Source organism: Pelophylax lessonae, assembly GCF_965119305.1.
Source record: "Pelophylax lessonae genome assembly, chromosome: 3".
Lineage (NCBI taxonomy): Eukaryota > Metazoa > Chordata > Amphibia > Anura > Ranidae > Pelophylax > Pelophylax lessonae.
In genome coordinates, this window is record NC_138770.1 from 89,160,647 (window position 1) to 89,178,669 (window position 18,023).

At 44.2% G+C, this 18,023-nt stretch overlaps 1 protein-coding gene across 1 annotated transcript in view; it reads right to left on the reverse strand.

The window, feature by feature from the left end:
• Positions 1-18,023, reverse strand: part of LOC309550378 (uncharacterized protein) — a gene marked incomplete at its 3' end in the record, with an annotated part of 165,208 nt that overhangs the window by 18,066 nt on the left and 129,119 nt on the right. Inside the window, exon 15 of the mRNA XM_082250773.1 lies at positions 15,031-15,172. Coding sequence (XP_082106899.1) covers positions 15,031-15,172 — 142 coding nt within the window. The remainder of the gene's footprint in view (positions 1-15,030; positions 15,173-18,023) is intronic.

Here is an 18,023-nt window from a genome sequence, read left to right on the forward strand (position 1 = left end):
AAAAGCAGTGACTTTGCACACCCTATCCCCAACTGTAAGGCCTACTATGTCGATTTGACCGCAATCTATTCAGTAGGGGCTCTAGTGTAAACACAAAGATCAGTGGGGACAAGGGGCATCCCTAACATGTCCCATTGCTTATAGAGAAGACGTCCGACATGTGTCCTTTAGCCCTCACACTCGCAGTTGGTGTGGAGTATAATGCCATTATGTGGGACAGCATACGAGCCTCGAGCCCCACTGCCTTCAGCACCTCCCACATGTAGTCCCATGCCACCATATGGAAGGCCTTCTCTGCATCAAGGGAGAGGAAGAATCCCTGGGTCTTGGATGTTTTAAGCCAGTGGTTGAGATTGAGCGCACAGATGGTGTTATTCTGGGCCGCCCTACCTGGGATGAAGCCCACCTGATCTAAGGAGATAAGGTCCGGTATATGTGGAAGAAGCCTGTTGGCCAATACCTTGCCATACAGCTTGATGTCCACATTTAGTAGAGATATGGGCCTATAGTTTGACATGAGTGTAAGATCCTAACCGTCCCTTGGTATCACAGTGATGTGAGCATCAAGCATCCACCCAGTAGAGACCTGGGGATTAGAGAGAGTGTTGAATGTCAACACCAACTGTGGTAAAAGGATGTCAGAGAAGATTTTGTAGTACTCCAGGGAAAGACCATCCGGCCCTGGGCTCTTGCCCGGTTTCATATAAGTAATGGCGCCAGCAACCTCCCAATTTTATTGCCATGTTCATAGAACACTTTTTGGCAAAGAACGTAGCGCCTTCTAGATAGTTTTTCCAGCTCCTCCTTTAAGAGAGCACGTGTGTGTAGTAGATCTTGTAGTGATAGTTGTGCTAAGGAGCGTTTATGTGCCACTTCAAGACGTTTAATCTTGGCAATTAGTGTGTCGATACGTGCTTGATATTGTCTTTTAGCTTTCATTTTCAGGGCTACAAGTTCCCCTCAAATAATACATTTATGTGCCTCCCATATGGTGATTGGGGAAGTAACCAAGGTAGTATTCTCTATGAAATGTGTTTGTATGCGGGATTTAATCTGGGTCTCATAATCCAGGTCCTTTAAAATCGAAGGATCCAAGCGCCATGTTTTTCTTCCCTGTGCTAGGTCTGAGAAGGTTATTAGAGAGCTTAAGGATTGAATCTGTGCGTAAGTGGGTTTCCGCAAGATATATGAACTGTGCCTTATGCTTGGTTAGAGGGGACAAGACCTGCAATCTCTTTTCAGGCAGGTTCAAGCCCTTTGAGTTGAGCGAAAAACACTTCATTGATAATGGTATTTTAGATACCGGGTTGGGTGTCATGGTGCCGAGGAATTGTCTCAAGACTGAACGCAATACTCGGAAGAGAGGCAACAAGCTAATAAATGGTGTGTGGATGGGAGGGAGGGAAGGAATGAGAGAAACACAAAAAAAAAACCCAAGGGGGGGGGGGGAGAAAGAGTGTAGGAAAGAAAAGCGAGAAGAAAAGAGAGGGAGTAAAAGTCAGAGAAGCTTGAGAGAGATCACAGATTGAAAGAGAGGGGTGTCTCAAAGTAGGAAATGCCCACTAGGTAGGTAATTGTTGTTTACCAGAGGTAAAGACAGAGACTTCTGCTTTGCCTAAGAAAGTGTGAGCTGGGTGGTCAGCAAGTATACAATGTTACCGCTGTGTGGGGATGAGGGAGCGAACGGTCACCATAAATGTCCGTGCCACAGAGAACATCAAAGTGAAGGTAACTAAAAACACAGGTGTATGGGGGAGCTTGCTCAATGTAGAAATGTGATGGTGCACCAGGGTAGACGGCACTGATAAGGAAGCCAAAGAAGGCCCCAGTCAACTGGGGAGTTGGTGTAGTGTCTACAGTATGTGTGGACCTATGCATTCATGAGGGGAAACATAACAACTCAATACTACTACTGTGCGAACAACAAAGCTAACATTGTATATACTCAAAGCAAATTGGGGCACCCATAGGTCCTGGAGAGGGCACACATAAGGTACATTCTTATCCACAAAAAACAAGGATATCTGGTATTTGGGTGGACAGACGCTCACAGCGGAGGAGGGCCACAGTTACAGGCAACATCAGGGTGATCAGCGAAATCTGCACATTCCTTACTAGAGACCACGAAAGATATAAAGATCACGGATTCTGCAGCGTTGGATGGGAGTGGCATACTCCGTTTTAGTATTTTTAACATTAGTCCAATGGCCCTCCGCCACCTAGAGTCCCACATCCCCCCCCCCCCCTCATCGGACAACCAATCACTGTTATACTATATCAGAAATTATTGTTACATGAAAACAGCATTAGCCGCCAGAAAGTCAAAACATAAAATCACGTTAGATAGTAGGCTATTCTGCATCGCTACGTGTGAAACCCCCCCCCCCCTTTTTAAGGAAACTTGAAATAACGATATCCGCTCATCCGGCAAAACCGATGGTGGCTGGTTGAGTCAATGAAGTATTTACTCATACTCAGATAAGAGTCCAATTACTTAATTCCTCTTGGATATGCCAGTGTTAAAGGGGAAAGTTCCTCCACGGGGGGGGTTCAGATGATAACAATCCGGAAGGTAACAGGCTCTGAGAGATGAAATTAAAAAATAAGGAGGGGGCGTGACCGGAAGGGGACCGAGGCAGAAGTGGAAGTCAAGAGCTCCGCCGATCCCTTGAGTGAATCCGAGGTAATCCTCGGATTTGCCTACACCGACGGGGTTCAAAAGTGCCCATCGAGCTTCCACAACCCCTGGACATCATACCAGGCCAAAAATTTTTAAATTCGGACCATTCGTGGAGGATCGACATTTGCGGCCTAGGCCGGACCAGAAGCCGCGGACTCGAGTACGGCGGCATCCGGCCGCGAGCGCCGACACCGTCCGCGCAGTACGGGACCGAGTCATCGGGGAAGGAGGTAGGCATCAACACCACACACAGCCCGGGATCTTTTCAGTGGGGGCCCCAGGGCTTGGTGCCGACTCCTTCCTCCACGGCCGCGACCGCCATCTTGGCCTAGGCCCGGAGCCGTTCGGCGGCATCCCTCTCCCCACCAGTGGCCAGCACACTCCAGCAAAGTGCACCTGAAGGACTACAAGTCCCAGCCAGACCCTCCTAGACCAGTTGGAAGGCCGAACAGAGGGGCTTTGTGCTTGCGGCCTAGACATTACCTGAGCCTGGGGCCTTGCCTGAGGAGGAGCATCCTAGCATGCACATGTGATTTAATTAACCCTAGCATGGTGGTACTGAGCACTCCAACCAACTCTCAGATATCCCCCAACAATACTGCCATCCACTACCCCACTCAGACACTCCAGTTGTGATTCAGGAGCTCACTACAGGCCGCACCATCTGCCACCCTAAAGGAGTCAGTGGATACAACACGGCTTAAAGCAGACTGTTCATATCCTTCAAGCACAGCTTTACTCCATATATGAGAAACTGAACATTTAACCCATACTCTGCCACAATCATCCCCGCCCTCTAAGCTGAATTGGTCCTTGTTACATTGTTTGACTGGCCCCCAGTGTACTGCAAAACTACCTCAATATCATAGAAACCCTTTCATTAGCAGCACACACTAATACGGTTAAAGGGACATAAGACTTTACTTTTTACATACATGACGTGTGGGAGCGTGGCTTGGCGCACAAACAGAATGGCCGCCTGCTAGAGCGATTCCGCTGAAGGCCCTCCTGCTCCACGGCAATACAGCTTTATCTATAACAACTTGCTCCTGAAATGGGCAAGCTCTCAAAGCCTGGACTACACTCAAAACAACTAAGGTCCCGAAAATCAGAGGGTAGTAAGGTTATACCAGATCTATTCAAGACTCAGTTTAAGAGCAAAAATAAAATGGCAAATTCCAAAACAGCACAAGTCCAGGCCCCAACAGGGGAAGAAGATGATGATCTAGAGTCGTTGGCCGCGTCAGAAGACCTGGGAAGTGACTGTGTTAGACCGGACCGCACATTGACTTTCAATGATATGACTGCCATCGCAGCAGACATCAAGGGGTCATTTGCTGCAGCACTAATTGACCTTAAGACTGACATTATGGGGATTAAGGAACAAATGGCAGTTGGAGAGAAGGCCGGTAGGTCAAGAGACAGAGCTATACAACGGCTTGAGGAGGTGACCAACTCACATTCATCACATCTAATTATGATGAATCGTCAACTAGAAGACCTGGACAACAGGGGTAGACGAAATAACATCAGGGTGCGAGGGGTACCAGAAGAGGTTGATAGTGATCGATTGAAACCAGCCCTATGCTCGATCTTTAACGGACTCTTAAGCAGACCCGCGGAATCTCCAATTGATTTTGACAGAGCACACAGGGCCCTAAGACCCAAAGCACCCGACAATACCCCTCCTCGAGACATCATATGCTGTCTAAGCAGTCATCCTTTGAAAGAAGAGATTCTAAAACAGGCACGCCAAAATGATCAGATCATCTTTAACGAGCAACCAATCCTCTTATTCCAAGATCTGTCCCCTATCACGCTAAAAAACAGAAGGGCACTGAAACCACTACTGGAAATTTTACAGGCTAAGCATATACCGTACCGCTGGAAATTTCCTTTTGCCCTTCAGGCCAGCTCAGGGGGCAGACAATATATGCTCAAAACCCCGGATGATCTGCCAGCCTTCTGTGAATCCTTACACCTTGAGCCAATATCTCTTCCAGATTGGTATGCCGAATTTTTGCTCCCTCCAGATCCTATGGGTAACCAAAAAACCCCTAACCCCTCTCCATCGCGGACCCCAGGCGGGAAAAGTGGGAAGAGGCAAAAGTTCCGTGATCCTGGAAATCCATTCTCGTCTCCACCTAGGACGCCGAGAATAAGAGATCATAAATGACAGTACTGCATGAACTTTGTCACCCTCTACCCACATGGCCGCATTCTTGATAAGTGATGAATACAGGTGATCGAGCACATCTTTCCGCTCATGCCCAGACGGGATGAGGACAACTTTTCCTTACCTTGAATTCAGGTTTGTTCCTAGAAATAGATGTCTATGCTCAAAAATATGACTCCAACTGTTTGGGAGTACTGATACTTGAGAAGATGAGACACATTCATAACTATACCATGATCTTATTTCAGCGGAGTCTACGCACCACTATACCTTCTTGATCCATGGTCTTACAAGAAGCTGAGAGACATTCACATCTATACCAGTTTCGTGCTGCTATGGAGACTACAAACCACTATTCCTTTTTGATTTATGACGATTGGTCATTAAAAATGGGGTTGTGATTACCATAGCAATGAGAATGAGAATAACGCACTGGAGAACCTCTCTTAAGATATCACCATTATCTTCTACCGCTAATGTTCTCTTTATAGGTTAATTGTTTATATACACTTCTTTAAACTATAAGAAATGACTTTTATAACTGTTGATTGACGGAACGGTAGTACACGACTGCGCAACCAGATGGCTGCAGTTATTGTGCTATCATAATGCAGTTAGAATTAACAGTGAATTAAGTCATTAGTCTTTAGGCACCATCCCTGTGAATGTGTTGGACTTTACAGTAGAGACGTAGAGATGTGTAGTGACATATACTTCCTTGAACGCCCTAGTTCATAAACATCTATTAATGATAAGTGCTTTACATTTTTTCAGTCTTATTTGATATCACAGTTTTCTTTTGTTGATGCAAGAACTCTCCTTGTTCTGCTCGCGTGCGCAAAGTGACTAATGATCTCTAGCGGACATTTATATAGGGAAATGTCACTACCGGACCCAATGTTGGGGATCCCCTTGCTGAGTACTGGGCGAGTGCTCCATGTATCCATATCGTTGTCATAATGCGCACGCGAGTATCCACAACGGAAGATTACCATCGTATTCAGGCTAAAATGCGGTCTCACAGGAGCTAGCAGATTGGGGTACCGAAATGTGAGTTCTCTTTCAGTTACTGTTTTTTCCAGCTAAAGTACCCAATTTATTGTTAAAAAGCTGTAAGTATTTTAAAGGTATGCTTCTTGTAGTATACCTGTTTTCACTGTTTAATGGTACACTTTTAAATGGAGTAGGAGGGCCTCCTGGAGTGACTGATTTACTCGTAGGATTTAATACACCTGGAGAACCTATTATTGGTTCCAATTCCTGGTGTGTTTTCTCTTTTGAGTGTAGTGGTCATTCTTGGATGTGCCAACCATTTGTTCCCTAGACAGAGGCTGGCAGCCTGTTCACCGTTTCTAAGGTGTAGCAGGAGCCATTTTATACTACTGTAGCCTCTGAAACTGATATCCCACCTGGACTAAATAGTCACAGGTGGTCGTTGTTACCTATTTGGTATCCTCTTTCTCTACTTTCCTTAAGCTTCACTCTTTTCTCTTTTCTGTCTCTTTTTTTTTTTTTTTTTTTTTTACTCCCATCCCACCCTCCCCCTTCCCAAATATTGCAATATGGCCTATTCGAGACTAGACAAGGTGCCCTTTGTTATATCCCATAACGTAAATGGCCTTAACATCCCAGAAAAAAGAAGTCGTCTTTTATATGAGCTTAAAAAATCTAAAGCCCAAATTGTTTTTTTGCAGGAGACACACTTCCGTAGCGACAACATACCCAAATTAAATACTAGATATTATCCTAAGACTTTTCACGCAACCAATACTCAAGCCAAAACAAAAGGAGTGACAATACTGCTCCATAAGAATTGCAAATTCAAACTGGACGAGCAGATATCAGACCCAGATGGTAGATATTTGTTCTTGATAGGAACCCTCAACGGAAGCCCGATGACGTTAGCGAACGTCTACTTCCCAAATACAGCACACATCACATTCTGTAATCTGATCATAGATGAACTTAAACAACATGCAAAAGGATGTATAATTTTAGGGGGGGACTTTAACGTGCCCCTAGACCCATTGCAAGACACATCCTCGGGTAAATCTTGTATCACACACAAAATCATTAAAAAAATTAAAACACTCCTCAGATCTCTAACACTTATTGACACATGGAGAGCGCTCAACCCAACGGTAAAAGATTACACGTTTTACTCAGCTCCACACAAACGATACACTAGGATAGATCATATCTACATAACCCAAAGAGATCTTTTCAAACTGACTAATGCTGACATAGGCATTATTTCCTTTTCGGATCATGCACCAATCTCCATTTCGCTTATACTAGACACATCATCTAGAAATGAGTTCACATGGAGATTGAACTCATCATTGTTAGTGAAAAAAAACATTCAAGATGATATCCAGAATACCATAACAAATTATTTTAAAGAAAATGTCTCAGGGGACATCTCACCCCTATTGCTCTGGGAAGCACACAAGAGTGTGGTCAGAGGAGAGCTCATTAGGCATGGAGCAATATGTAAAAAGGAGAGGGAAGAACTCACTGAAACCCTGATAAGGAAAATCTCTGAACTTGAAGGGCAGCACAAACTCAGTACTTCGCAAAAAGTAGAGCAAGAACTGATATCACAAAGGAAGGCTTTGAATGATCTTCTACAATTTAAGATTAAAAGGTCACTGTTCCTCAAAAAATCAATCTACTATGAACAGGGGGACAAGGGTGGTAAACTATTAGCTAGGGCTTTGAAGGAAACCCAACTAGACAATAACATCCACTGCATCAAAGGCAAAAATGGTGAATTGATAAGAGACCCACATAAAATGGCAGACAGCTTTGGATCCTTCTATTCCAAATTATATCATATCCCACCGCAGAAAAAACCCGAAGGGCTGGAAGGATCCCGAGACGAGCTAATTCAGGACTACTTGATCAACAGTGGGTTACCAACTCTGCCGAAAGATGCATTGGATGATTTAGAAAAAATGATTTCATTAGAGGAAACGAAGACTGCAATAAGAGAATTGAAAACAGGGAAGAGTCCCGGCCCAGACGGCTTTACATCCCAGTATTATAAAATATATATAGATTCTATAGCGCCTCATCTCACAAATGCATTGAATTCCATGCTTGGAAAACATGTCCCATCCAGGGATTTTTTGATGGCACACATCTCAGTCATCCCCAAACCCGACAAGGACCCTACTCTTTGTGCAAGCTATAGGCCAATTTCGCTCCTAAATTTGGATTTAAAGATTTTAACTAAAATAATGGCAACCAGAATGAGTACACTGTTACATCATGTCATAGGGCCGGAACAGGTGGGATTCATGCAGGGAAGGGAGGCCAAAGATAGTGTCATAAAAGCGATAAACTTGATCCATGGAGTACGGGACACTGCTGTCGAGGGCCTGATACTCTCCACAGATGCGGAGAAGGCCTTCGACAGAGTGGCGTGGGATTTCCTAATGCACACATGTAGGCATATTGGTCTGGGACCGAATATGATGAGTTGGCTTCAAATTTTGTATTCAAACCCCACAGCAAGGGTTAAGGTTAACAACAACCTATCTTCTCCGTTCCCACTGAGAAATGGTACCAGACAAGGATGTCCCTTATCACCACTTTTGTTTATTTTGACCCTTGAACCCCTAATTCGTACTATAAACCTTTCTCCAGATATTCATGGATTCCAAAGAGGAACTAGAGAGTTTAAACTCTCAGCTTACGCAGATGACCTTCTATTCTTCATATCCCAACCACACATATCTATTCCAAATTTAAACAACCAATTCAATAAATATAGATACCTATCTAATTTTAAAATTAATCACAGTAAATCCGAAGCTCTTAACCTGACCCTCTCTAATGATCTCCTCAAACTAACGAAAGAAAATTGCCCATATAGATGGGAATCCAAGGCGTTGAAATACCTAGGCATCAAACTTACGAAACAGACAGCTGACCTATACGAAGCAAATTTTATACCCATACTGAAACAAATAGCAAATGATCTTAAAAAATGGAATGTGAGGACTTTTTCCTGGTTTGGCAGAGCGTCCATCATAAAAATGACGGTACTGCCGAGGTTGCTCTACCTCTTCCACACGCTCCCAGTCAAGATACCCTCACTTTTTTTTCACAAATTAACGGTTCTACAAAGAACATTTGTTTGGGCAAACAGAAAACCACGAATTAAACTTAGCTATTTACAATTGCCTAAACTAAGTGGTGGCATAGCGTTACCAAATTTCCAAAAATATTATCAGGCAACGCACCTGACAAGAGTACTGGACTGGCATTGCCACTCTAACAGCAAAGACTGGGTGGGTGTGGAGGTTGGCTGGAGCTCTATACCTTCACACCACCTTCTATGGACAGACCAACGAAATTATCCCGCAGACATCAAGGCACACCCGCTCATAAGTAATACCCTTAACATTTTCAAAAATGTAGCATTAGCGCAAAAGATATCTTCCTTTCCAAGTCCACTTGTACCACTTCACAAAAATCCAGACTTCTTGCCTGGTACGGAGAACAATTCTTTTCTACTAAAAAAGAATGGCCGGCTGCTTCCGTTGAGGGTCTACCAATGTTTCCGAAATAATACGTTTAAATCCTTTGATAATCTTAAACTGGACTGCTCGAGCGAAAATCCCTTAAAGTTCTGGTCCTATCTACAACTGCACGATTACATTTCGCACACTAAACACAGAGAACTCCTCTATAGGCCACTAACAGACTTTGAGGAACAGTGCATGAAAGGAGAGAGGATTGAGGGAGCCACATCTCAATCGTACAAAAAGCTTATCACAGCGTCGCCAGATTTTACTGACCCATATAAAGAAAAATGGGAACAAGAACTGGGCTGTTTATTCACATCAGCTCAATGGGAGAAAGCCTGTTGTTTCTCTCATAAATGTTCTCTAAGCACGAAAATACAGGAGACATCCTATAAAATCAGGACCCAATGGTATCGTACACCTGTTGTCCTTCACCGTTGGTCTGAACAAAACTCTAGTGCGTGTTGGCGATGTGGCTCATCTCCAGGCACATTCCTCCACATTTGGTGGGACTGTCCTGTCATAGGAGGTTTCTGGAAAGAAATTTCCAAATGGATACGACATATCACGGAAACTACGCTTACTCTAGACGCAGCATGCTGTCTACTACATATTAATCATTTTCCATATAGAAAATACAAAAAATCATTGACAAGACATATGCTTAATGCAGCTAAATCCCTCATCCCAATACATTGGAATACAAAAGTGGTTCCCACGACAAAAGACTGGCTGACCAGGGTTAGCTATATATATGAGATGGAGGAGACTTTGGCTATAAAACTGGAGAGAAACGATATCTTTCAAAAAATGTGGTTCCACTGGCAAACATTTACGGTCTCTTCAGAATACAAAGACCTTATGGCAGCTCAATAAGACTTGATAGGTCATTCACTCAAACCTGGACACGTTAACAACTTTTACCCCACCCCTACCCCACACCCTATTTCCTTCCCACCCCGTCCCATTTCTTCTAACATCTCTACTTCTCACTCCTTTATATTCTTCATTTCTAATCTTTCTTTTTCTTCCTTTTTTCTACTTTCTCTTTGTTATACGGACGAGCCACGCCACGTGACTTGTCTGTTTGATAATATCACAACAGTAACCGACTTACGCTCCTCTTTATAGACTATATACTTATAAAATGTATACATCTGGAAATTTATATGCAAGTTTTGTTAACATTTATGCATCTCACACCTTCTCATCGAGATTGGATTGTAGATGCCGTATACGAATGTTCATTAGTCTTTCCTGAATGTTACTGAACAAAATGTCTAAACTTAATGTGCACTTTACTATGGTAATGCATACTTTTACTTGTTTGTTCGTTTTCACAAATAAAAGTTTTATATTGAGAAAAAAAAAAAAGAAATTAAAAAATAAAACCCTCAGCTCTGCTGCAAAAGAAATAAGTTTGGTAATTTATGCGATAGAAAAGTTTTAGGAAAGTCATTAGAGTTTAGGCTTCATGACGGTCCCTTCTGGGCATAAGATGCGCTCCAGGGCTGCCGCGTGGGGTTTCACAGCGCTTCAGCCGGTCGTTGGATGCTGTTGGATCCAGTCTGCGCCTGCTGGAGCGATGTCACTGGGATTTCTGGGAGGAGTTATGCGATACTGAGTGCCAAGGTTCGGACAGGAAGTAGAAGGTATACCATTCCTGAAGGGCAATTAAGGGTAGATCAAGCTGCTGAGAAAAAGTTTGCAGGTCTTCCAGTGTACCAAGCAAAGCGGTGCGACCCCTGGCGGAGGCAAACAGACAGAACGGGAACTTCTAGTGATATTGAATGTTCCGGGCCTGCAGAGCCTCCAGCAGGGGGCGCAGCATCTGCCGATCCTGCAAGGTAATCTGCGATAGGTCTTGGAACAATTTAATCTCCATGCCGTTGTATAGAATGCGGCCTCTCTCTCTTGGTTTATGGAGTATCTCCTCTTTAAGTGGGAAATTAACAATGCAGCACACCACATCCCTCGGCACGGGCAGTTCGTTGTCCCGTGGTTGGGGTCGCAAGGCACGATGCATGCATTCTATTTCAATGGTAGAGTCTGCTGGGCGATCAAGCAAGTCATTAAAGATAGAACAAATTGCTTGTGGAAGTGCAGCAGTCTCTACCCCTTCTGGGACCCCCCTCACCCTAATATTGTATCTCCGTCCCCTATTGTCCAAATCTTCCACGTGGCAGCGGAGGTCAAATAAGTGTGACAATTGAAGGTCGTATGTTCTCTGGACTTGCCTGATGGCATCTGCACGGGTCTGTGCTGTTTGTTCCACCTCAGTGAGTCAGTGTGCAACCGCTTGCATGTCAGGTTTCAGGTCAGATATCACCGCCGACAGGGTGTTGTAGGTCCAATAGGCTCGGCGGCTGACTCGGGAGTTGCCCGCACATGGTATCTCTTGGGGACTTGGACCCACTGCTAGGAAAGTCCGGTGCTGAGGCCTGCGCGGCCACATGTTGAGCAGGGCATTGGGTCCGAAAAAGCTCGGGATGTTTTTGCCAAGCTGCGTTCCGGGCTCTGCGGGTGCCCGGGGTGTAGAAGCACTGCTCCCTGTTCTGATCATTATAAATCACTGTTTGAAGCTCCCCAAATAGCTGATTAATGTTCCTGGGGTGCAGGAGCTCTCGCCTCACGTGTTCATCCTGGGTCCTGGTCAGGCCGTGCCCATGGGGGTTTTAAGTATTTATGGGATACTTGTTTATGGTAAATAGCATGACTAGCGTAGAACAGATGTCACTATAGACCTGGCTGAAAGGCCAACCCACCACCCACTTGCATCCTTTCACCTTTACCTTATCCCAATAATCGAGACGACACCGTGAGTGGAATAAAATTGGCCATAGCAGCCCTTTTATTAACCAATTTCAAATGAAATTAACATAAATTAACATAAAGGAAAAACCATTCCTTAAAACATAAACGTCAAAAAACAGTTAAAGCTTTTGTTGGTCTTTGAGGCCCCCCATTTTAATGTTCAGATAAATACTACACTGCGGGCCCACTTAAACATACTAGGCCTCCAGCCGCAAAACTCCAGCTCTGAGACAACACTCTACCCGCAGTGTACCCATGTTTCCTTCCAGTCAAACTGACCTCAACTGGAACGCACCAGAGGGAACCTACCACCAGTGGTTCCCGAACCATTACCTTGACTTAAAGGTTCTTGCACCTGCCAGCAAAGACCAACAAAAAGACGCCACAGCTGTCACTACATCCCAGGCAAACCTGTCAAAACAAAGCAAGAACAAACCCCCACCAAGGAACCAACAAACATATTTTAAACAATAGGGAGGGAGGGAGGGACGCTTCTTCTGCCGAGTGAGGGGATTTTGGCGCCCCCTAGCAGATCCCACCTCTTCCTGCCTGCCAGCCCCACCTACCCCTGAAGCTAACCTAGACAACTTAGGCTCCCCCCCCCCTTGACACTACTATCTGAGCTTCTTTCCTAATTTAACCCCTACCACTCCCCTGTCCACCTAGTCATGCTGGCCCTATGCTATCACTCCGCTCCTGCTCCGGGCCTCACTTTTTTCAAAGGGTGAGTTGTTTACCTAATTAATAGTGGTAAAATAATGCAATTTAACCTTAAACAATAAGGAAATATCTCATCAACTTTCATTTAAATTTTTGCCTGCAACTGTTCAAGGACATAAGACATAATTTGTCACACAGAAGATCAAAGGTGCTAGCAAAAAACAGCCAGTCAGATTAGTTATGACAAGAGAATTGGGTTCTTTGAAGGTTTTTGATGCTGTATTATTTGCAAGTATTGTGTAGGCTTTGTCATCTGTTCTGGAATCCAATAAATGCTAATCTCTCTGAAGAACCAACTTGCTGCAGAGATTAATTCAGACTGTGGTTTTGCATCGTATACACTGCTATTTCCACAGTAACGCTAATAATTACAATAATTATTAGTCATCATCCATTATATATTTACAACATATTTATTGGTATGTTTACACCACCTTCCTGGCCATCAAAGATGAATGTTTGTAGTTGTACAACAGTCTTTTGTAAGATTGATTACTTTGCCCTTGGATCGCCTGTGAGCAATTAGAATTGAACCATTTTATTTTTTTTGCCCTTGTATACACTTTAACAGATTGTGAGAACAAAGTGAAATGCTTGTTTTTAGCAGGCATACAGCAGTGTAGAGCATGCTGTAGGCTTACCAAGTATGAAGTATGAACTGATGCAATTACAAATTGCTTAGTGTATATTAGTATAGTAGGACCCCATCATCAAACACTTTTGGGAGCCCTACCCTCATGTGACAGTATTGATGCTTTCTCTTCTCAGGGCACTAGCAACAGAGCAGTTGGAGGAGGACAGAGAAGTTGAGTAACGCTTACTTATGGTGACTCAAATAAAGCTAATTTTTTTGTGTAAATATTGACAAATGATTGTATGTTTTTAGTCAAATATGTATATTAACTTGTATACTTTAAAATAAATAACCGCGGTAGAAATTATCTTGAACACACCACCAATTAGGGATTAACCAATTATGGGCAAAGCCGATATATCGAGGGCCGATATGCACTTTCCCCGATATATCGGCCAAGGTGACCGAAATTGCCTATATTTCGGGAAAGTGCTTGTCCCCCCCCCCCCCTTCCCGCCGCCTTCAATGGCTCGCCTGGGTCTCCCTTCCCACCGGGAGACCCGGGCAACCAGCCTGCATGGCCGCCGAAGACCCAATCAAAGCTGCGTTTGGTTCTGATCGGGTCTCCATGCAAAAACCCGGAAGTGATGTCATGACGTCACTTCCGGGTACTGGCGCCAGATTTAAAAAAATGACAGCATTCAAAACAGCCAAACTTGGCATTTTGAATGCTTTTAAGTGCAGAGGAGGCATTTGGGGTCCCTTCACAAAAGTACCTGCCAAAAAAAAATAAAAATAATAATTTTTTTTAAATGTACGAAAATATCAGCCGATACTGATACGCGATGACCAAAATATCGGTATCGGCAATAAAAAAAGGATATCGGTTGATCACTACCACCAATACTAGTTACTAAAAGCAGCAGCCTCTACTGTGCGATATCGTCACAAAATACAGATTAACATAAAACAGAGTTGCGGCTGTTGGTGGACATACTGCTGTTGCGAATTGTGTGGTGGATTTGAAACCGGGATTTGGCATGTGGGGAGGAATATCCTTATTTGTAAGATACAGTGAGAGGATTGGCTGGTTCCTTTCCAGCAATTGTAAGTGACACTGTGGAATTACATGCCTTTCCACACGGAAGCCGCTACTGGATGCCTAGTTTTATCATACAGCCGGAATATTCATAGGAATATCACTACAAGGCCCTGGCGGGGTAAACAGCCAAAAAGCGCTGCTGGCCTCCTGTGATGAGAGGTCCAGTACTGCTGGTAAGCAGGCACTTATGTTGTCTCTGTGGTGGTGGTTCTTCCGGTGGTCATCCATATTTTGTGGGAGATTGTGATGTGTGTCACTCTGGACAGTGAATCACTTGGAACCTGGCAAAATTGAGATCCTACCATTTGGGACTACTCATATGGGATTTTTCACAACCTATATTTTTACTTTTTTTTTGTTCTTATTATTAGATATGTGTAATATCATTTATTAGCACAACTCTGTTTTATGTTAATTAGTTAATATTACCTTGTATCACTGGGTATTTCATCATTAGCAGCAGACCCCAGCGCAGAGTAGTTGATGTGGTTTCCGTTCCCGCAAAAAACACATTTCTTACAAGTCTTGTTAGATTTTCATTATGGAAGTATGAACGTGGGTTCCCAGCCTCCTGCAGATGACAGTTGTAACACAGATAGCAGTGATCAATTCCCTTGCAACCAGATACTTGACAATGAAATACTGCACTGTATGTTCATATTGAAACGGTGGTCCTAAATGGTAAATTTTCAGTCTGGTTTGTTATGATCCTGTGCCAGGGCTTAAGTGCTGTGTCCTTTAAACACTAGGCTCACAGTGCATTTTCTACTTCAAGTTTAGCCACTTCAATACAGGGCACTGTCACCTCCTTCCTGCCCAGGCCAATTTTCCGCTTTTAGCGCTTGTGTCATGCAACACTGTACCTAAACCAAATTTATGTCATTTTTTTTCCTACAAATAGAGCTTTCTTTTGGTGGTATTTGATCACCACAAGGTTTTTTCTTTTTTGCTAAACAAATAAAAAAAGGCCAAAAAGTTAAAAAAAAAAAAGTTTTTTTTTGTTTATGGTGGCACTGATGGGGTGGGACTAATATGCAGCACTGATAGGCGGCACTGATATGCAGCACTGATGGGCACTGATATGTGGCACTGATAGGTAGCACTGATATGCAGCATTGGTGAGCACTGATAGGCGGCACTTATAGGTGGAACTGATGGGCACTGATAGGTGGCACTGATGGGCACTGGTGGGCAGCACTGATGGATGGCAATGATGGGCACTGGTTGGCAGCACTGATAGATGGCAATGATGGGCAGCACTGATGAGGAGGGCACTGACAGGCTCCCTGAGCACTGATTGGCACCCCTGGTGGCCATGGGTGGGCAATCCCTGGTGGCTATGGGTGTGCAATCCCTGGTGGCTCTAGTGGCATCCCCCATGGGTTTGCACTGGAAATCAATGCTCTGATTACCAGCACACCCCCCCCCCCCGTCTGGAGAGCCGCCGATCGGCTCTCCTCTACTTTCAGGCGCGAACTGAGGAAAGCCGATCAATGGCACAGCTGATCACATGGTAAAGAGCCTACGTCATAGGCTCTTTTCCAGGATCGGGGATTCAGTGAGTCAGAGTGACACACCGCACCACCGATCGCCGCCCCTCCCAAGACCTCCTGCTCTTTAGTTCCTTTATCAACTCCTGCCACGCTCGCCTCCAGGACTTCTCCCAAGCCTCTCCCATCCTATGGAATTTCCTACCCGAATCTGTCTGACTATCTCCAACTCTGCCCACTTTTATGCGATCCCTGAAAGCCCTTCTCTTCAAGAGAAGCCTATCCCGCCTCCACCGTACAACTGTACTTTTGTTTTCACTATCAGCTAACCCCCCACAGTTATTACCATTTGTATCACTTAACCCTCTCTTGTAGAATGGAAGCTTTAAAAAGGTTTTAAGCCCTGATAAAAAAACCTGTAAGACAAAGGCATAATGAGACAGTATGCATCTCATACTAGCTCATTATGAAATACTTACTTTAGAATGAAGCTCTCCAGCAGCGCCTGCAAACCGCGGAAACAGTTGACATCTTCCCTGGTGTTTCTTCTGGATTCCTGGGCTCCGGCACTGTGAGGCGTTCGGAGCCGCAATGACGTCACTCCCACGCATGCGTGCAGAAGTGGCCGTTTATGGCATCATCTCTGAAGGTCCGGCCCTGTAAGCTGGACCTTCAGAACGCATGCATTGATGACGTCATTGGCTGTATGCACTCTTAAAAATCTCCTAAACTGGTCAAGTTTAGGAGAGATTCACAGTACCTACAAGTAAGCCTCATTATAGGCTTACCTGTAGGTACAATTAAAAATGCAGTCTTTACTTTATCTTTAAAAAGAAGAATCCTCTGATTCCTTCTGTATTGAATTGTATTGTAACTGTACTGTCTGCCCTGCGCTGCACAAAGAGTTGGGGCTATTTAAAACCTGTATAATAATAAAAACAATAATAATAATCATAACAACAATAATCATAAATAGTGCACTAAAGTAAAGGCCACTCTTTTTTTTTCTTTGCTTTTAGATGCCGTATACAGTAGAAGGGTTTAAACCCATACCACTATATTTTTTGCTGTCTGTTTTCTATTGGGGAATTTTCCGATCACTTCCTGTCCCAGAGACACAACAGGAATTTAGAGGGGATCTCACAAAGTCAAGGAAATTTCCATGTTAGACAGTTGTCCTTGTAACCGGTGTTGCCAATAGAAGTTTTTCCCCAAACCTTTTGTGTTTGGGACATATTTTCAATTTCCCATCACTGTCTGTCTCAGTGACAATGGTCACCAATACATATAGAGCAGTTAATCTCCCCAATGGAGACACAGACAGCAATATAACTTAACTGAGGGCCTAACCCCCTCACTCCTCTATACAAATAAAAAAAAATTTTTGCCTATCTTTCTTTCTTTTTCTATTTATCAATCTATCATTTTTCAATCAGTTCAGATCATCCACCTAAATGATGTCTGGAGGAAACGGGTACAATTGTTATTTCACTTATCTCTACCCCTGATTCGCTTCCAGAAATGCTGGAGTGAGGGTAGGTATACAAAGCCAGAAGACCTCATCTCCTGAATCTCCCGGGAATATACTTTTTGCTGGAAAGATCCTTTACTAATTACCTTCAGCTGATACAATTTGGGCAGGATAAGCCCCCCACCCGCAGACCCCCACAACCACCAGGGTTGTGGGGAAGAGGCCCTTTTCCCCATCAACATAGGGACAAGGTGCTTTGGGTAGGGGCCCTACCTCAAAGCACCCCCCATGTTGAGGGCATGTGGCCTGATATGGTTCAGGAGGGAGGGGCGCTCACTTTTCCCCCACTTTCCTGACCTGCTGGGCTGCATGCTCGGATAAGGGTCTGGTATGGATTTTGGAGGGGGGGGGGGGGGCAAGCCATTTTCTTTTCAAATTTTGGCGTTGGCCTGGTATGGAAA